Source organism: Canis lupus, chromosome 12 (genome assembly GCF_003254725.2).
Source record: "Canis lupus dingo isolate Sandy chromosome 12, ASM325472v2, whole genome shotgun sequence".
Taxonomy (NCBI): Eukaryota; Metazoa; Chordata; class Mammalia; order Carnivora; family Canidae; genus Canis; species Canis lupus.
Window position 1 is genome coordinate 35,690,642 of NC_064254.1, and position 21,472 is coordinate 35,712,113.

A 21,472-nucleotide genomic window follows, 5' to 3' on the forward strand; every position below is an offset into this window, starting at 1 on the left:
AAATCCAATCCCTCTACCCAACTGTCACCATATAAGCACCTAGCCTGTTTCCTTACCCTCCCCAAAATACTTAATCATAATTTTTTAGAGATTTTATTAACTTATTCATGAGAGACACAGAGAGAGGCAGAGACATAGGCAGAGGGAGAAGCAGGCTCTCTGCAGGAAACCCAATGCGGGACTCCATCCAGGACCCCAGGATCACGACCTGAGCCAAAGGCAGACACTCAACCATTGAGCCACCCAGGCACCCCAATTTAATAATAACTCTTAGTCAATGGTTATATTACTTTGACTTCATATATAAATGCAGCTAAGCAATATTCTTAAATCAGACTTTTCTTGCACACATTTGTTTTCCTCCTGGAATTAAAAGAAGTTTGGAGTTGTTTGGTTTTTGTCTAGTTTTCTATTATTTAGCATTCACGGCCCCCAAAACTCTTCTCCAAATGTCTAACTTTTCTCTTAGTATGTTTAAGTTGTTAAACAAGATATATAAAATGCAAAAACCACAAAGGAGAAGACTGATAAATTTAACCACGCTAAAATTTTTTTAAAGATTTTATTTTATTTTTTTAAGATTTTATTTATTCATTCATGAGAATACACAGAGAGGAGAGAGAGAGAGAGAGAGAGAGAGAGAGAGAGGCAGAGACACAGGCAGAGGGAGAAGCAGGCTCCATGCAGGGAGCCCGACGTGGGACTCGGTCCGGGGTCTCCACAATCACACCCTGAGCTGTAGGTGGCGCTGAACCGCTGAGCCACGGGGGCTGCCCTTATTTATTTATTTTAAAGATTTTATTTACTTATTCATGCGAGACACAGAGAGAAAGGGGCAGAGACCCAAGCAGAGGGAGAGGCAGGCTCCATGCAGGGAGCCCGATGCGGAACTCAATCCCGGGGTCTCCAGGATCAGGCCCCAGGCCGAAGGCGGTGCCAAACCGCTGAGCCATCCGGGCTGCCCAGATTTTATTTATATATTCATGAGAGACACAGAGAGAGAGAGCAGAGAGAGAAGCAGCCCCCCTGTGGTGAGCTGGATGAAGGACTGGATCCCAGAACCCCCGATCACGACCTGAGCCAAAGGCAGACGCTCAACCACTGAGCCACCCAGGGGCCCAACCACATTAAAATTTAAAACCTTGTTTACTAAAAGACACCAAAAATGGTAAAGATACTCCACAAAACAGAATTTATTCATTATGCAGACAAGGCATAAATATCCAAAATATATGAAGAATTTCTAAAGACGAGAAAACAATAAAATAGCCAGTAAGAAATTGTACAAAATATGAATAGGAAAAAGTTAACGAACAGCAGCTGCCCCTAAGCTGAATGCTGGGTGAGCGCAGAGGAGACGGGGTGATGCCATCCCTGTTTCTTTAAGTGTTGTACCATATGCATGTATTGTCTTTTCAGGAATACATATGAAAGTGTTACTAAAAATAGAAATAATAAAAGAAAATAAGTTATATGTTCATATTTGGCCACATGCATTATTCCATATTTTACTATGACATTATAGATTTCCTGAGATATGTGGAGATGATGTAGAATTTATCATTTCCTTCTTGCCTATTCTAACATATAGGACAGGATATTAGTTCCAAATATATTTGAACATTGAACAAAGCCTACCAGTTTCTTGGAGGCAAAGATCATTTCTAAAATTGCCTCTTGTAACCTTCCACACTTTGTGCTAGGTGAGAAATGGTGTTCAAGAAGTGCTTGATGAATTTAATTCAGGTGATATGTATTTTGTCTTTTTCTTTAATCTTATTTGTAAGTAATCTCTCTACCCAACATGGGGCTCAAACTTACAACCCTGAGATCAAGAGTCACATACTCTACCAACTGAGCCAGCCAGGCACCCCTTGTCCTTCTTTTCATTCCAAACTGGTAAAGCTTTTAGATTTTAAATACTCCTTCTTCCTTGACTAATCTCTTTCCTAAGGTGATCAATCCTTTTATACTGATTAGAGTTTATTAAGACAACTGAGAGCTAAATCATTATTTACATTCATTGTAATTGATCACTATGTGACAAATTTCAAACATTCCAATTATAATAAAGTTACTCTAATTCTTGATTCTTTTTAAAATATAACTTCAAAATTCATGAAAAACTGGAAATCCATTGTTTCTTTCATATTCAATTTGCTGTAATAGAAATTCTTTACTTATTTTGTCAATTTGGTCCCGAGAAAATAGATTGAATTCGGGAATAAAATAATGATTGAGTTGTTCTTTCTTGAGGCAGTGAAGAAAGTATGTCACGCAGTTATCAAAGCAGAGCTCTAGGTCTTTGGCTTGCCATTGACTATCTTGTGGGTCCTGGGTACAGACATGAAAGAAAGCAGTTTTTACATGGTAAGAGCAGAATTTATCCAGTTCCTTTCGGTTTCCAAACTTTGTTTTCAATTGTTCTAAAAGATACTTCATTAGTTTTAAGCAATCTTTCCTGTTGAATAAAAAAGAAAACCACTTATTTTTATTTATTTAATACCTGCTTCATTCCACAAAAAGCTTTAGGCATCTTACAGGAAAAACATATAAAGGTACAATTAATACAGATATTATATATAAAAATATAAAACACAATAAAGACACATAAATATAATTATAGGGTCATCCTAACACTTGATTATGTTTTCAAATATATGCCTTTAAGTTTCAGGAACATTTTATTCTTCCCTCTTCCCTATTTGTAGCTTAAATATTTTATTCTATCAGGATGAATTCAACTATTTGAAACTGGCAGGTATCCATATTATTCATTCAGTCATTTAGCACCTAAGGAAATCTCATTTTACTTTTTACAAAATGGTTTTGCAAATATTTAATTATTCACCCAGTTATTTCATAGTTGACAAAATGTAACGTTTATAAAACTACTTAGCCTTATCAGAAATATATTTTTCTTTTTTTTTTTTATTTATTTATTTATGATAGTCACAGAGAGAGAGAGAGGCAGAGACACAGGCAGAGGGAGAAGCAGGCCCCATGCACCGGGAGCCCGACGTGGGATTCGATCCCGAGTCTCCAGGATCGCGCCCTGGGCCAAAGGCAGGCGCCAAACCGCTGCGCCACCCAGGGATCCCAGAAATATATTTTTCTTAATGCTTGTTTCAAAGCCTACATATGTAGCCTTGAAGAACCTCCATGCCTACATATTGGGAATTCTTGTTTTGAACTTTTAATTTCTGTGAACATCTTACTGGACAACTTTTAGAAATTCAAATGAATGATTTCTTTTTAATCTCCATTCTTTATGGTGTGTATGCTAACAAGGAAAATAATTACCCATCTCTTAGTGTTGTTTCAAGTTTAGCTAGTCAGTCCCTGGCCTTCAACACAAACAAACCACCTAGAAGGCACCAGTATCCAATAAGAGTGATCTTTTGGACTCCTCCCACTCTGTGACATTAGTAGTCATTACCTTGAAGCAACCAGAATACCAAGACACATCCAATTGTTGTGGCTAGCCACGGTGAGTGTTCCTATTCTCTTGCTTTGTCATACATTTTACAACTATCTGATCTAGGTTCAGGGATATGCTCTCTGGCCTTGCCTTCTAACAACACTACTTCCTTGGGCCCTCGGATCTGGCTTCCCTGATTTCATGCTCACCCTCTAGATAATACTCCAGGGTCAGTCCAGCCACACACTGCCCCCAGGACTCAACTCAGCAATGATCATCTTCAGGTAAGAGCTATGAAGTCAATAAAGAACATTCCAGGGGCACCTGGGTGGCTCGTCAATTAAGCATCTGCCTCAGGTCATGATCCAGGGTCCTGGGATGGAACCCAGTATCCAGTGCCCTGCTCAGTGGGGAGTCTGCCTCTACCTCTCCCTGTACTTCCTCTCACTTGTGTGTGCACGCTCTTTCTCTAATAAATAAAATCTTAAAAAAATAATTAAATGTTCCATAGATAATCCACCATTTAACAAAGAAAGGAAAAAAGAATAACAAAGTAAGGAAGTTACCTGCAACATTTTACTCCATCACTTTCACAGCAAGTTTTAGACTGCCCATGACTTTTTAAAAGGTCCTTTTCAATGTGAGAAAAGGACAACCGCCATGTTTCTTCTTAATTTCCAAAAGAAAAATAGAAAAGCACTTTACCAAAAATATTCAGATAAAACAACACAATAAATACTGAAGTTGATTCCCTTTATTTAAATATGACTCTGGAAGATTTCTAGAGAGAGACAGACCAAAAGAAATAAATAGATAAATAATGTAATTACATATTAAAACAAGTGATTTGGGGGCACCTGAGGGGCTCAGTTGTAGAGCACCTGCCTTTGGCTCAGGTAGTGATCCTGGGGTCCTGGGATCAAATCCCACATCAGTCTCTCCACAGGGAGTTTCTCCCTCTGTCTATGTCTCTGCCTCTCTGTGTGTGTCTCTCATGAATAAATAAAAAGATTTATACAAGTAAATAAAAAGATTTTAGTTATAAAAATAAAAAGACTTATTTATTCATGAGAGACACACACAGAGAGGCAGAGACATAGGCAGAGGGAGAAGCAGGCTCCTCACAGGGAGTCTGATGTGGGACTCGATCCTGGGACTCCAGGATCACACTCTGAGCTGAAGGCAGACACTCAACCACTGAGCCACCCAGGCATCCCTATAGCAATTCTTAAAAGCAGTTCTTCAACTGACTGAGTCACCCAGGTGCCTCCAAAATATATACAAAACTTCTATGGAAAACTCTAAAGCTTCACTGAGAAGTTTTAGAGGAAATCTAAATGAGATATGCACCTCTACATGGATTGGAAGACTCATTATTGTAAATATATCAAGTCTCCCCAAATTTATCTATAGATGCAATATACTCTCAATCAAAATTCAAAAAAAATGTTTTTGTGGGACTTGACAAGAGATACCAAACTTTTTATAATACAAAGACTCAAGAATATTTTAAACACTCTTGAATTGCCCTATTAGGTATCAATACTTATAAAGCTACATTATGTATGACAATATGATAAAGCACAAGGATAGACAAAGGTTTTAATGTTGACAGAATAAAGAATTTAGTAATAGCTACACAATGTATAGACAATGAATATATGGAAATGATGGCACTGAGCTAGGTGTGCTCATGGCTACTGTATAAACTCATTTATGAAATCCATTTATGTCATTCTAGAAAAGGACAAGTAGAGATATGGTAAACAGATTAGTGATTGCCAGAGGTTTGGGATGGGGAGGGTTGGAAAAATGAAGTACAAGGGTTTTTTTTAAAGCAGTGTAGATATTGGGGAAGGGTAGATACATGATATAATGCATCTATCAAAACCAGAAGAACTCTATAGCACCATGAACCTTAAGGGGTGAAAACTTTAAATAGTCATTTGAGAGGTCAAGTAAGCCCAGGAAATAATGCAGACTGGTAAAAGGGACTCTAACGTATTACAAATGTACGAAACAACCTTCCTGAAGAGGGAAGCAAAAGGTGTTAAGTTACTTTGGAAATGTGGCCTCTAAGTCTGAAAACAAAAGAAACTGTACATAAACACTGTACTCCAGTTGATTTTGCTTCCCATGGGACAATGGGTTTACAGTTCTGAAACAACTACACACGTATACTGGAACCGATGTAAATAGGTGTCAAATGCTGGGAGCCAGATTTTCCACTGTTGGAATGAGAGGTAAATGATAGCAAAGAGAAGTTTAGAATGATCCATATGGTAATGGGTCATAATTAAAGACATCAGTATGTACTCATGTATAACTTAATATAAATACACGTGATTACACATAGAAATATTTATAGATATGTGTACCCTGGGATTACTATATGTATGCATATTTCCTTGCTCTATTAGCTGAGAGTGATGACACCCCAGTACCAAGCACACATAGTACCCAGATCTTGGTTTCTAGTACATTTCCCAATCAAAGGATCCAGGGCTTCTTGGAGAAATGGCTGATTCTAAGACTGTAGCTGGAAATATACAAGATGAGTCTGGAGCATCTTGTAGTGCCAGAAAATAAGATAGTGCTGAAAACAAAAAACACCCCCCACCCCCAACTATGGGGGGCGGGGTATGTCAAGGGATACAGGAGCCAACTGAAAGAGCTCCCAAAAGCAAAAGCTGGAACAATTTAGGAGCATCTGTGTGGCTCAGTCAATTAACCATCTGTCTTCAGCTCAGGTCATGATCCCGAGTCCTGGGATCTAGCACCATGTCAGGCTCCCTGGTCAGCAGGGAGTCTGCTTTTCCCTCTCCCTCTTTTTTTTCTCTCTCTCAAGTAAATAAATAAAATCTTTTTTTTTTTTAAAGGCTGGAACAATTTAAGCAGGAAAATAAAGTGGTACTGGATTGCAGCTCATTGTAAAAAATATCCACAAGTCCTTACTGGTACGACTGATTAAGTAAATAAACAAAGGAGAAAGAAGAGACAAATCTTCCAGGCAGAAGAATTCCAAATAACTTATGTAGATGTTCTGCTCTAAAAAGGTGGAGCAAAACTCTCCAATCCTTAAGTGTGAACTGTCACAGTGACTTCCTTCCAAATAGAACAGTATGAAAAAGGGGAGAAAAACTACAAGTGGAGAGACCTGACAAATGTTACCTCAGTCAGGTGATCAACGTCAATGATACCAGTGCTAAGTCATTCTCATAGCAGGTACCCTTGATAGGATATGATGAGAATGGCATTAAATCTCATATAGAATATAGAGCTATATATACCTGTACAGAAACCTCCAAACTCAGCACTCCAATTTAATTACAAGAAGGACATCAGGTACATATCACATGACAGACATTCTATACAAAAGACCTGATTGGTACTACTCAAAACTATTAAGGACATCAAAAATAAGGAAACACTGAGAAACTGTTACAGTAAAGAAGACCCTAAGGAGATATGATGACTAAATGCAATGTAGCATCCTGGATGGGATCCTGGATTGGGAAAAGGGACATTCAGTAAAAACTAAGGAAATCTGAATCAAGTATGGACTTTAGGGGATCCCTGGGTGGCTCAGCGGTTTGGCGCTTGCCTTCGGCCCAGGGTGTGATCCTGAAGACCTGGGATCGAGTCCCGCATCAGGCTCCCTGCCTGGAGCCTGCTTCTCCCTCTGCCTATGTCTCTGCTTCTCTCTCTCTCTCACTCTGTCTCTCATGAATAAATAAAATTTTTAAAAAATATGGACTTTAGTTAACAATACTATTATCGATATTAATTGTGACAATGTAGCATATTAATGTAAGATGTTAATAACAAGGAAAGAGGGAACATCTGGGTGGCTTAGTTGGTTAAGCATCTGCCTTTGACTCAGGTTATGATTCCAGGGTCCTGGAATTGAGCCCCACATTGCGTCCCTGCTGGGAGAGCCTTCTTCTCAGTCTCCTTCTGCCCCTCCTCCCTGCTCCTGTGCTCCCTGTCTCTCAAATAAATAAAATCTTTACCAAAAAAAAAAGGAAATAGGTATGAAGTATATGGGAACTCTGTAGTATCTTTTCAATTTTTCTGCAAATCTAAAACTATTTCAAAGTTAAAAGTTTATTTTAAAAAAACTACATGATCATTTCTCACTCTTTGGATTATTGGCAAAAATTCCAAAGTTTAACAAGTACTGTTGATGAGGCTGAGGGTGAAATAAGTACTCTTATATATTGCTCTGGGATTGAAAATTGTGTGATCCTTATGGAGGCAATTTGGGTAATTTCTAGCAAAATTACACATGGGTTTACTCCTTGACTGGCTGTAAAGACAGACTGAAAAAAGGAATGGATGCTACCTCTATATAGAATCATAGTTCCTTATTCAAGATATCTTACTAAGCTCAAAAAAGGAAGGTGTACTTTTTATATTAAAAGGAGATAGCGGGATCCCTGGGTGGCGCAGCGGTTTGGTGCCTGCCTTTGGCCGGGGCGAGATCCTGGAGACCCAGGATCGAGTCCCACGTCGGGCTCCCTGCATGGAGCCTGCTTCTCCCTCTGCCTGTGTCTCTGCCTCTCTGTCTCACTCTGTGTGACTATCATGAATAAATAAATAAATAATAAATAAATAAATCTTAAAAAAAAAGGAGATAGCATATGAATATATGCATATATGCATTTACTGATAAGAAAGGTAAACCAAAAACATTTAGGAGAGTTTCTGATCAGGGAAGGAGAGAAGAATGAAGAGTGAACGTGATTGGAAGCTGTGCTTCTCTAAGAATTCCTTTTTCTGTAGCTTTGACGTTGGAACCATGTGAATGCCTTATAGATGTACAAGACAGAATTAAATCAAAATTTAAAATGCAAGATCTGGGGCATCTGGGTGGCTCAGTTGGTTAAGTGTCTGCCTTTAGCTCAGGTCATGATCCTGGGTTCTGGGATCAAGTGCAGGGTTCTGCTTCCTGCTCAGTGGGGACCTGCTTCTCCCTCTCCCTCTCCGCTCTTTCCTCACTCTCTCTCAAATAAATAAAACATTAACAACAAAAAAAGAAAATCCAACATCTAAAATTTAAAACCATAATGAAACAAATCTAACTATTTTGAGTTGGGTAGCTTAACCACCTGTAGAAATGTGGATTTAAGCTTGATACTTTGATTTTTTTTTTATTTTTTTTACATATATTTTTTTAAATTTTTATTTATGATAGTCACACACACAGAGAGAGAGAGAGAGAGAGAGAGAGAGGCAGAGACACAGGCAGAGGGAGAAGCAGGCTCCATGCACCGGGAGCCCGACGTGGGATTCGATCCTGGGTCTCCAGGATCACGCCCCGGGCCAAAGACAGGCGCTAAACCGCTGCGCCACCCAGGGATCCCTTTTTTAAATTTTTAATTAAAGATCAAATGAGGGCAGTCCTGGTGGCTCAGTGGTTTAGCCCTGCCGTTGGCCCAGAGCATGATCCTGGAGACCCTGTCCCACGTCGGGCTCACTGCATGGAGCCTGCTTCTCCCTCTGCCTGTGTCTCTCTGCCTCTCTCTCTCTCTCTCTCTCTCCTCTCTCTCTCGTCTCTTATGAATAAACCTTAGCCTTTAAAAAAAAAAATCAAATGAATTCTATTTTTAAAAATATAGCTTGTGAGACCAGAAAATTCATAGTAAAATGTTTGGAAATAGACTAAAATAGGTGTTATACATGTCCACAATCCAGTGCAGGTGTTTTTATTGCTGATATGCCCCTCTCTTCAGTCATTTGGATACAGAGATTCAGGGCGGGGGTTCCCTTGCCTGAATACAGATATAACCTGGAATGATAGGAGAACAGCCAAGGGTAACAGAGGAGAAAGGTCAGCTGAGCACCCATCAGCAGCCTTCACTTTCATCTTAATTCAAGACCCAATCACACTGGCCTTTGTATAGCCACAGGGCCTCTGAAGGACTCCTGCATCTCTAATCTGACGTGCCTCCCAGTCTTGTGCAAGGTAGTCAGTACTAGACCAGCCAGAGGGTGGTATAGGTCCTGTTAAGATTTCTGCATCACAAACAGAGAGAGTTTCTTTGGGGCAGCCATTCCAGAAATTATTCAGGGGTGGCAACCCCTCTTTGCAGAAAGCTATGCTCCTTTTCTAAAATTATGAATAATGATACATGTAATTCCCTCTTACAAACTGCTTTTCTTGCAGAAAAGAACTCCTCTATATGTGCAATATAAAAGTTATGATGTGGGGATCCCTGGGTGGCGCAGTGGGTTAGCACCTGCCTTTGGCCCAGGGCGCGATCCTGGAGACCCGGGATCGAATCCCACATTGGGCTCTCGGTGCATGGAGCCTGCTTCTCCCTCTGCCTGTGTCTCTGCCTCTCTCTCTCTCTGTGACTATCATAAATAAATAAAAATTTTAAAAAATGTTTTAAAAGTTATGATGTGTCTACAAAACACAAGCCATCAAACTAAGCATGATTGACTAATTCCAGGATTTGCTCAGCAATACTAATTTGTAACTCGGTTCATACATTTCGTGGTCTCTTCCAATATCTCTGGAATCCAACTGTCTAAGTACCAAAAGTCCTTAACTTATAAGAGAAAAAAAAAATCAGCTAAGCTGATTTTAACTGTTTTATCTGTAGATTAACTCAGAACTTGAATGCTATCCAAGAGCACCATCTGAAAACCTGTCCTTACCATCAGGCCGAAGTACACAACTAAGAAGACCAACTGCAGCTGAGGCTGCAAAGGTCTGTTAGCTGTGTGGGGAGCAGTGGAAGGGGAAGAAGAAGGAAAGAAAAAGAGTATGGGGATCCCTGGGTGGCGCAGCGGTTTAGCGCCTGCCTTTGGCCCAGGGCGCGATCCTGGAGACCCAGGATGGAATCCCATGTCGGGCTCCCGGTGCATGGAGCCTGCTTCTCCCTCTGCCTATGTCTCTGCCTCTCTCTCTCTCTCTCTGTGACTACCATAAATAAATAAAAAAATTAAAAAAAAAAGAGTATGGCTAGGAATGAGACTCTAGGCTCTAATGATAACATTAATAGTAACTGCCTTGTATCGAACTAGGGATTTTACATACACTGTCTCATTTTTATTTTCCCGGAAACCTTTTTTTCTATTTTCTTTTTAAAATTTATTCATTTGAGAGAGGGATGGAGGGAGAGACCGCATGTGCATGTGGCAAGTGCAGGGGAGAGGGACAAAGGGAGGAAAGAGAGAGAGAGAGAATCCTCAAGAAGACTCCCCACTGAGCGCAGAGTCCAATCCTAGGACCCAAGATCATGTCCTGAGCCCTGAGGCAAACCAAGTCAGCCACTCAACTGACTGAGCCATTGAGGTGCCTCCTTCTCCCCTGCAACCTCCCTGCCCCAGAAACTTTCATTAAAACAGTAGAGAGGTGAGCAAACAGGTTTAGAGAGGCTTGGTTAACTAGCCTAAAATCGCACATCTCTTAAAAGAAGAATCTTCAGGATTCAGATCCCAGGCAGTCTGACTCCAAGGCCAGTACTGCTTTGCTCTCTTGAAAACAACCAAAAAATAACATTTAAAAAATGTGGGTTAGAAGACATTCTAAAGCTGAGTATTTGATACTACTACTACAACTTTTTAATTCCATTCCTCACCAAATTCCCATCTTATAGTCTATTCTGCCTGATAGCTCTTCAAGTGCCAATAGCACTTATTATTGCCCTAGTACATAACACCCTTGGGGTGCCTGGCTGGCTCAGTGGTTAGAGCATGTGACTCTTGATGTTGGGGTAGTGAGTTCAAGCCTCATATGGGCATAGAGCATACCTAAAAAAAAAAAAAGACAACTCTTATGTAAGTTAACCTTCACATTCAAAATACCTTGAAAAAAAAAATACCTTGAAAATAATTTCCTTCCTTTGCATGCTTGGGTACCAGGTAAAATGGCTGTCGTCTTAGATTGGTTTTAACTTTTGTTCCAAGCCAATGACTGATGGGCAGTCCTTCCTGGGTGCTAGCAGGCCAGCTGCTTTTTGACTCCAAAGCCAGGATTATATCCACCGATATTTCTTTAGGTTTTCTAATAAGAAGTGTTATAGCAGGGCTCCCCCTCTTCTTCTTCTCCATAATGATGTCTGTAGCTGTTTAAACATATAAAAGAGAATACAGCATTTATCAATCCAATTTTCTTTGAAAATATAGCAAAAATAATGTCTGTAATTGGAGATCTATAAAGTCCTAAGTGTAAGGTGAAAATGAGTTCTAATGTAGAAAGTGTTTTTCTATTTCTATTTAACCAGTATTTATCAATACCTACCATGGGGAAGCATTGTCAAAATTCTGTCTGGCATAAATGATGAGGAGCCCCTGAAGACTCTGGGCTTCAGGAGTATTGTGATTAAATTTTCACTTAAATTTATGGATGGCAGTATGGAGGGAAGCCTGCAGGAAAGACCAGATGAGTGGCAGGGAGGAGACAGGCAATTGAGAAGCCCACAGCAATAGTCCAACACAGGGCGTGTGCCTATGCCACCACAGAGGCAGTGGGCAGGAAAACAGGGAGCAATCCACGTTCACTATTTCACTATAGCATTCACAACAGCCAAAGTATCAATGGATGGATGAATGGTTACAGAAATTGTGGTACATACACACAATGGTGTGTCATTCACTCTTAACAAAAAAGAAAATCCTGTCATTTGTGACAACATGGACATTATACTAAGTGAAACAAGCTAGACATAGGCAAATACTGCATGACATCACTTTTATGTGGAATCTAAAAAAGCAGACTACAAAGAAGCAGAGGGTAGGATGGTGGGTTCTCAGGGGATGGGGAGGTAAGGGAAATGGGGAGAGAGTCAAAGGGTACAGAGTTACAGTTCTGTAGAATGAGTAAGTATAGAGATCCAATGTATGGTATGATGACTGTCATTAACATTACTACACTAAATACTGGAAATGAGCTAAGAGAGTAGATTTTAGGTACTCTCACCACACACACAAAAAAGGCAACTATGTAAGAAGGTATGTTAATTTGCTTGACTGTGGTGATCACTTCACTATGTATATCAAAACAGCATGTTGTACACTTTAAATACAGGTGACCCTTGAACAACATGAGTTTGAAATGCTCCACTACAAACCATAAGAGGAGTGTACATTAGCAATTAATAGGTATGATTAAAACTTTAAGAATCAAAAGTCAAAAATCTTACCTTGAATGTTTTTAATTTCTTCCTTAATGATCTTCCTAAACTTGGACAGCATCTTAGAAGCTGATAATTTTTCATCTTCTAAAAACTGACTCAGAGGATTTCCTTTAGGATTTCTTTTGAACTTCACAAAGTAATAAGCCCCAGTCTTGCAATATTCTTCTAGCTGAATTCTGGGGACCTCCAGTTTGAACATAATATCAAATTCATTAGGAGCAGAAATCTAAGAAATAGTAAAAATAGGATGAATGTTTGCTTGTGAATATTTTCCAAGCAAGTGCATTTTTTTCTTAAAATTTCCACTTAAGGGCAGCCCTGGTGGCGCAGCGGTTTAGTGCCGCCTGCAACCTGGGGTGTGATCCTGGAGACCTGGGATGGAAACCCACGTCGGGCTTCCTGCATGGAGCCTGCTTCTTCCTCTGCCTGTGTCTCTGCCTCTCTCTCTCTCTGAATAAATAAATAAATAAATCTTTAAAAAAAATTTCCACTTAAAATCCTACTTTGGTTTTTTTTTTAATTTTTTATTTATTTATGATAGTCACACACACACAGAGAGAGAGAGAGAGAGAGAGAGAGAGAGAAGCAGGCTCCATGCACCGGGAGCCTGACGTGGGATTCGATCCTGGATCTCCAGGATCGCGCCCTGGGCCAAAGGCAGGCGCTAAACTGCTGCGCCACCCAGGGATCCCCAAAATCCTACTTTGAAAAGCAAGATTCCTAATATTTATAGCCTCTGGGAGTGGGATGAATGGAACTAGGAGAGTATTCTTGTTTGTTTTGGTTTATAGGTTCCACACTCTTTTTTTTTTTAACCAAAAGTAAGCATTATTTTTATAATTTAGAACAATTTAAAATGGTATCATGCAAGCTTTTAAAACCTGTATCAGTTTTTTTTTCTTAATTTAAAATTAAAGCTTAATAAAATTAAAAATCTTTAAGGTGCTATATTTTATGTCACAAGATACACACTGAAGCCACCCTCCTGCCACAGCAGTCTAAAAAAATGTGTGTAGTCACATGCTGGCTAGTTGAGCAAAGGCTATCTTGTTATAGTTGCTGGTCACCCAAGTAAGTACGAGTCCCAAGTCATGCACTACATTAGTGTCTTTGAGCCACAGAATTTTAGGAGCTCCGAAGAATCATTTTCATCCTTACAAATGAATCAGCAATTATAATAAAAGATTACTTTTCCTATATTAAAAATACCAAAAATCTTTCATTAGTCAGGAGCATGCTTCAAGTACAGCTACTGAACTGTACTGTTCAACAGGGTACGTAGTAGCCATATATGTCTACCAACGGTAGAAAATGTAGCTAGTCCAAATTGAGATGTACTGTGCTGTATATTGAATTGTGTCCTCCTAAAATCCGTATATGGAAGTCCTAACCTCAAAATTTGTTCCTTGTTCCTGTGCTTTCTATGTCTAAAAAAAAAAAAAAGCCCTGTACTTGGAGACAGGGCTTTTAAAAAGTTAAATGAGATCTGAGGGTAGGGTGCTAATCTGATAGGATTGGTGGGATGGGAGATTGAGGGAGAGGAAGAGAATGAGAAGGGAGATCCCTTTCTCTTCGCCCACACACTGAGGAATAAAGTGAGGATACAGGGAGAAGATAGCTGTCTACAAGCCAGGAAGAGTCCTCACCCACACCTAACCATGCTGGCACTCTGATCTTGGACTTCCAGCCTCCAGAACTCAGAAAATAGATTTGTATTGTTTATGCCACCCAGTTATAGTGTTTTTGTTATGGCAGCCTGAGCTGACTATGGCATACTATGAGAGTCAAACACTTGGGAGTGACATCAGCGGGAATGAAGTAAGAACCTCTGAAAATCCACTCTCCCATAAAACCAACAAGCACATGGGCAGGAATAGTCAATCCAACTTTTTCAGATCTGTATATTAACCAAAGGCTGCAACAATCCAAGGAGGATTTATTCCAGAAAAATGGCTCAATCCCCATAGGAACTGTGAGCTTAGTGGGTACTGCCCTATTCTCATCCCTAGGACACAGAAGGTTCTCTCATTCCCACTCCCTCCCACTTTTCACCAAGAGTTGCTCCTATTCTGACTTCTAACATCATAGATTAGGCTCACCTGTTTGGAAACACCATACGAACTAAATCATATAAAATATACTCTATTAAATCTGACTTTAATATAATGTTTGTGAGACTCATCCACATTGTTACGCATATTGGTTTTTTTTTCATCTAATGCAGTATTCTACTGGATTAATAGAATAGATCAGAATACACTTACTTACTCTGTTGTTGAGTATTTGGGTCACTTCCAGTTTTTAACTATTATAAAGCTGTACTGAGTACTCCTCTTTTTTTTTTTTTTTTTTTTTTTTGAGTACTCTTCTATATGCCTTTTGGTGGACATGAGCATTTGAGTAGAAATGAGTAGAACTGCTGGACCACCGGATAAGCATATCTTTAACTTTAGAAGAAAGTGTCAATTTGCTAAAGAGGTTATACCAACCTATCCTCTCTTCATCAAGTTTCAGTTGATTCACATCTTCTCCAAGATGGAATTTTAAAATTTTAGCCATTCGACTGGACAGATGTGTGGCAGAATCTGATCATGATTTTAATTTACATTTTCCTGGTGATGAATGATGTTGAACACATGTTTGTTATTTGGATTATATACTAAAGCATCTATTCAAGTCTTTTGCCCAGTTTCAAATTGGTTTGTCTTTTTCTTATTGATTTGTACTAGTCCTCTGTCAAATATACTTATGGAGATTAACTTCTCCCAGTTTGTGGCCTTTCTTTCTTCCTTTCCTCTTTCTTTTCTTTTTTTTATTTTCTTTTCTGTTTCTTTCTTTTCTGTTCTGTTCTTTTCTTTTCTTTCTTCATGAGAGACAGAGAGAGAGAGAGAGAGAGAGGCAAAGACACAGAGGGAGAAGCAGGCTCCAAGCAGGGAGCTGATGCGGAACTCGATCCCAGGACTCCAGGATCACGTCCAGGGCCCGAAGGCAGGCACTCAACCGCTGAGCCACCCAGGGATCCCAAAGTACTCTGATTTTTGTTTACTGACTTTGTATCCAGCAATCCTCCTAAATTCACTGATAACAGTTGAACACAGATTTGAATTGGGCGGGTCCACTTATCTATGGTTGTTTTTTTTTAAACAGTAAAGTATTATAAATGTATCTTCCTTATAATTTCTTAATAATATTTTCTTTTCTCTTCTTACTTTATTGTAAAATGCAGTATATAATACATATAAGAGACAAAGTATGTGCTACTTACTGTTCATCAAAAAGCCAGTCAACAGTAGGCTCTTAGTAGTTAAGGTTTTGCGGAGTCAAAAGTTATATGCAGATTTTCTACTGTATGGGTGGGGAAGGGCTGGTGCCCCAGTCTTTGTGTTGTTCAAAGGTCAACCATATTTCCAATAGTTTATACAAAAATCAAGTCAATTGCATAAGTAAGTTTTATTAATCCCTTTCTGATCTTAAGCATTTTGTTTCTTTTTCCTGCCTTGTTACATTGGCTCTATGTATTCCTTTATTTCCTTTGTTTTTGTTTAACATTACATTTGTAAGATTCATTCAAGTTGTTGCCTGTGGCTGTAGTTTATTTTTCTTTATTGGTTAATGTACTACTGGCTAAAACCACTACAATTACTTGATGTCTATATAACCTTTTTTTTTTAATTTTTATTTATTTATGATAGTCACACAGAGAGAGAGAGAGAGAGGCAGAGACACAGGCAGAGGGAGAAGCAGGCTCCAAGCACCGGGAACCTGACGTGGGATTTGATCCCGGGTCTCCAGGATCGCGCCCTGGGCCAAAGGCAGGCGCTAAACCGCTGCGTCACCCAGGGTTCCCTATATAACCTTTCAATCAGCCCAAGCTATATAATTGGTGAATTGCAAAGAGACAAAGAGAACATTATGGAATGGCAATTATACAGAGATTTTCTATAAGAAAGCTTCCAAATTTTCACCTAGAGCCTGACAATAGGTAAAGGTAAAAAATATATGAATAAAAAATGTGTCAATACGGAACCAAGTAAATAAATTAACTGAGAGGTGTATTTTGTGTCTATCCTTTTTATCATTTACAAAGACTTTGGAATCTAATTTTGAAGTCCATGTGTATGCATAATAGAAGAAAATATACCAAAATGACAACAGTGAATAAAATAAACAGGAATAATATTGCTCATCTATATGCTTTCCCTAATTTTCCAGGGCCATCAAACATGGAAGAGGGGTGAATATGGGAAAGGCTGAGAAAAGGGTGGGGGGAGCTGTGGGAGCTTTCTAGAGGATTAACTGCTGGAACTAGACAGTGAATCAACTCTACAATGAACATGTATCAGTTTTAAAAATCAATACCTGTTTTAGATAAAACAAATTTCATTCAATTTCATCCATCAGCGTATGATTTTTAAAAAGAGGGCACCTGACTGTCTCAGTCAAAAGAGCACACAACTCTTGATCTCAGGGTTGTAATTCAAACCCCACTTTGGGTATAGAGATTACTTATATAAGTAAAACCTTTTTAAAAATAAAAAATAAGGGCAGCCCCAGTAGCTCAGCGGTTTAGCGCCTCCTTCAGTCCAGGGCCTGATCCTGGAGACCCAGGATCGAGTCCCACATCAGGCTTCCTGCATGGAGCCTGCTTCTCCCTCCGCCTGTCTGTCTCTCTCATGAACAAATAAATAAAATCTTCAAAAAATAAATAAAATTGAAAAGGAGACGGTTTCCAGGGCACATGGCCTGGATCAGTTGGTAGAGCATGTCACTCTTGATCTCAGGGTCCTGAGTTCAAGCCCCACATTGGATGTAGAGCGAACTTAAAAAAAGGAGACTGGTTCTAATTGGAAACTTCTTTAAACATCTTATTGTTTCTTCCATATAATTGAACTGATTGGTATTTATGTAATAAGAATCATACTTAAGACAGATTATCTAGGGACACCTGGGTGGCTTAGTGGTTAAGCATCTGCCTTTAGCTCAGGTTGTGATCTGGGGGTCCTGGGATCAAGTCCCACATCGGGCTACCTGTGTCTCTGCCTCTCTCATGAATAATAAAAAAAATAAAATCCTTTAAAAAAAGACAATTTAATGAAAGTTTTGCTCATTTGGCTTTTTAAAAACTTCAGGTGGAACTGTATAGTCAGTTTTCAGTGCTAAAGGAGTTTAAGATTCAAACACTGATACACGGTCTCTTTGGCAATAAACAAAAATTACTGAGTTTATACCAATGAAATGGGCTGCTGTTGAGGCTACTATTTATGTAAAACATTCTGCTGACAATGGAGTTTACAATCTAGGCAGCGAGCCAAGACAAAAAAATATATGAAAGGTTTAAAGGTTTAATTTGCACTGAAAGCTACCAGGTTAAATGCTTATCATGGGAATGAAATCTGAATCTACTACCCTAAAAAGGCAGAGGGCTTGAGAGAAGTCACTCTTCCTTTCTTCTTGAATTCATTCATTCATTCAAAGGCTTGCTATGTGTTAAGGCTTAGAGATACAAAGATGCATAATATTTGGCCTGCTATCTTTAGAGTTTATAATCCTAAAACCCTAAATCTAGAGTTTAACAGTCATTTATTTCTGAAGGAGAGCAGTTAATTCAATAAAGCCAATATGTAACTCTAAAATAAATTACGATTACCTAAATGCTATCAGCCTCTGTTTCTGTTCATGCTACACCCAAGATTTTACACAGATCTACTGGAGGTGCACAGCCCAGCACAGAAAAACTGACAGACTAGGTGAAAACACAACTAACGAAATCTGCCACTGGTGGGGGGTGGGAGGGAGTGGATGGCTCAGATGGTCAAGCCCCTCCCCTCATCTCAGGTAGTAATCTCAGGGCCCTAGCCTGGAGACCTGCTCGCAGGTTGTCCGCTTCTCCTTCTCCCCGCTACCCCTGATTGTGTGCTTGCTTTCCCTCTCTCTGAAAGGAATAAATAAAATCTTAAAAAAACAAACACAAGAAACTGCCACTGGTCAGGAAAATCTTCAATTCACACTGGAATAAAGACTTCATTTTTTTTTTTTAGATTTTATTTATTCATGAGAGACACACACACAAAGAGGCAGAGGGCGACGCAGGCTCCATGCGGGGAGCCCGATGTGGGACTCGATCCCAGGACTCCAGGATCAGGCCCCGGGCTGAAAGCAGGCGCCACACCACTGAGCCACCCAGGGATCCCTAGAATAAAGACTTTACTAACTCAGCCGCACCCAAACAAACGGAGCTGTGGAAGACATACCCTAAAACAATCACTTTGTGTGCGTATTTAGGAAGTACGCTTTTTAGGATCTGTAGATTTTTTTCTTAATTTTTTTTTTTTAAATCACTCACTGTGAGATTCTCATGACATTTGTCTAAGAAACTGGGGAGAGAGAAAGCCTGCAGGGGCTGGGGGGAGCGATTGAAGATGTTCTTCCTCTAGAGTTTTTCCCATAGGAAAAATGTTTCTGGGGACGCCTGGGTGGCTCAGCGGTTGGGCACCTACCCTGGCTCAAGGCGTGATCCGCAGTCTCAGTTTCGAGTCCCACGTCAGGCTTCCTGTCTGGAGCCTACTTCTCCTTCTGCCTGTCTCTGCCTTTCTCTCTGTGTGTCTTTCATAAAAAAATAAATAAGTAAATAAAATCTTTTTTTAAAAATGTTTCTGGATAAAGTAATTTTGTCGAATCTTTTCGCACTAATTATCCAAGTCAGAATTTGACTAGGGAACACCAAGTATAGCACCGTTAACAGAAACTCAGTACAAATCGGCTTGCACGAATGAATCCACACATTTGAATTCCCCCAATAGTAGGGTCTCGATATTCGTTGGCAACCGCTACTGGTTAGCTGTGTGTTCTTTGGATGCACAAATGGATAAAACGAACGACTGTTTCTCTTTTCAGGGGGTACTACGTCACAGGCCACGAAAGAACAGGAGTCCGAGTTCCTCGGCGAGGGAAGCGAGGGGCCGACGGCGCGAGCCGCGGGGAGAGGGCCCTGGGCGGCTCACCTTCACGTGCTCGTAGTAGCTCCCGGTGCGCAGCAGCGAGACGCCTCTGAATTCCGACTCGTAGCTCTGCAGCCTCCGCGACAGGTAGTCCACGACCCTGTTCACAACCTCCGCCGCCTCTGAGATTTCCTGGCGCCTCAGCCTCAACTTTTCCAGCACCAATCGGGGCTTCCAGGCGCCGGGCGCCGGCCTCTCCTGCCTGAAGCTCGAGGCTGGAAGCAGCGGGCCGAGGCCGAGGCCCCCCGCGAGCTCCGACACCGCTCTCGGCTCCCGAGAGCTGCGCTCGCCCCCCTCGCGGCGAGATCTAGTCCTGGCAAGGGGCGGCCGCGGGGCCGCGGGGGGCTCCTGCTTCGCCGCCGAAACCCGCTGCCCCTCCACCTCGTCAGCGGCCGGGGGCGCGCGCACCTGCCGTCTCTCCGGGGAACCGAGGGCGCTCTTCTTCCGCCGGGATCCGGCTGCCCCCGCGGGGCCGCACTTCTGTGTTGGGGGCCGGGCGGCCCGAGGGGCGGCGGAAGGTTCGCTGAGCTCCGCCCGGGGCCCCTTCACTGCGTGCGCCAAAACCTCGGGGGCGGCGGCACCCACCGTCGAGGCGCTCCGCGTGGCCTTTCTGCGCCGGGGGTCCATGGCCGGCGCTCTCTGCTCGTGGTACAGAAAGGAAACTCGTTTTGGGAAAAGGCTACGGGAGGAGGAGTCCGCAGTCGCCGCGGAAAATGAAACTTAAGTTAAGTGGCGGGACCGCAGGGACGGCGGCGTGGGAGCCGACTCGCAAGCCGGCAGGTCACGAGCGGCCACGCCCCCGGCCGCAGCGGGGCGGGCCCTCCGCGGGGCCTTGGGATCCGCTAACTTTCTCACCCTGCAGTGCGCGCGACGTCGCCGGCGGGCGCGCGCTAGGCGCAACCCGGGGGCCGCGGAAAACCCTCTCCGGAGCTTGCAAGCGTGACGGATGCGCCGGGACACCACCTGAAAGGATTTTGAGAGAAACCGCGGCCTTTCTCGCACAAGGAAGTCGACTGAGAAACTTTTTATTTTATTTTTAGTTTTTAAAAATATTTTATTTTAAAAAAATATGTATTTATTCGTGAGAGACACACACACACACAGAGAGGCAGAGACACAGGCAGAGGGAGAAGCAGCCTCCATGCAAGGAGCCCGATGTGGGACTTGATCCCCAGACTCCAGGATCACACCCCGGCGGAAGGCAGGCGCTCAACCGCTGAGCCACCCAGGCGTCCCGACAGAGAAACTTTTTAAGTGTAAGTTTACGTAAGGATATTTTTAAAAAATATTATTTATTTATTCATGAGAGACACAGAGAGAGAGAGAGAGGCAGAGACACAGGCAGAGGGAGAAGCAGGCTCCCTGCGAAGAGCGGATGTGGGACTTGATCTCCGGTCTCCAGGATCACGCCCTGGCCCCAAGGTGGCGCTAAACCGCTGAGCTACCCGGGGCTGCCCGGGATACTTTTTAAATTAATGAAATTGAAAATGTTCAGTTCCTACAAGGTGGGAATGAAATGAGGGCTGAGTGCAATTGAAATAAATATTTCGTTTTACTTGACCTTGTTAAAGCACATTCAGTTTAAAATTGTGTAGAAATTCGGGGATCCCTGGGTGGCTCAGCGGTTGAACGCCTGCCTTCGGCCCAGGGCGTGATCCTGGAGACCTGGGATCGAATCCCATGTCAGGCTCCTGGCATGGAGCCTGCTTCTCCCTCTGCCTGTGTCTGCCTCTCTCTGTGTGTCTCTCATGAATAAATAAATAAAATCTTAAAAAAAATGTGTAGAAATTCTTATCCGTTGAGTTGTATCCATTGGTTCTCCAAAGCCCATCGAAAAATGGCACATTTTATTTTATTTTTTTATCTATTTTTTAAAAATTTTTATTTACTTATGAGAGTCACAG

The 21,472-nt window shown here is 41.4% G+C and overlaps 1 protein-coding gene across 6 annotated transcripts; it reads right to left on the reverse strand.

Moving 5' to 3' along the window:
* Window positions 1-1,169: 1,169 nt before the first annotated feature.
* On the reverse strand, window positions 1,170-20,344 carry CGAS (cyclic GMP-AMP synthase). Of its 6 annotated transcripts, XM_035698028.2 has the most exons (6): window positions 19,572-20,343; window positions 12,577-12,796; window positions 11,257-11,499; window positions 3,988-4,090; window positions 2,368-2,461; window positions 1,170-1,439 (listed from the first exon to the last, which is right to left on the reverse strand). In XM_035698028.2, the coding sequence occupies exons 1-6, from the start codon at window positions 20,193-20,195 to the stop codon at window positions 1,437-1,439; spliced, it is 1,287 nt and encodes a 428-aa protein (XP_035553921.2). In that variant the 5' UTR covers window positions 20,196-20,343; the 3' UTR covers window positions 1,170-1,436. The 6 variants fall into 6 exon arrangements, 5 of the variants coding, with proteins under 5 accessions (XP_035553921.2, XP_035553920.2, XP_035553923.2 ...); XR_004804318.2 differs by lacking the exon at window positions 3,988-4,090 and having other exon boundaries at window positions 19,572-20,344; XM_035698027.2 differs by having other exon boundaries at window positions 1,170-2,461; window positions 19,572-20,340.
* Between the last annotated feature and the right edge of the window lie 1,128 nt (window positions 20,345-21,472).

Bases quoted from the DNA above. Each gene is read 5' to 3' on its own strand.
- CGAS (XM_035698027.2), bottom strand. From the start codon at position 20,195: ATGGACCCCCGGCGCAGAAAGGCCACGCGGAGCGCCTCGACGGTGGGT. The intron at 12,797-19,571 runs GTGAGCCGCCCA...ACTATTTCTTAG, and splicing joins GCTACTACGAGCACGTGAAG to ATTTCTGCTCCTAATGAATT. The intron at 11,500-12,576 runs GTAAGATTTTTG...ATGTTTAAACAG, and splicing joins AGAAATTAAAAACATTCAAG to CTACAGACATCATTATGGAG.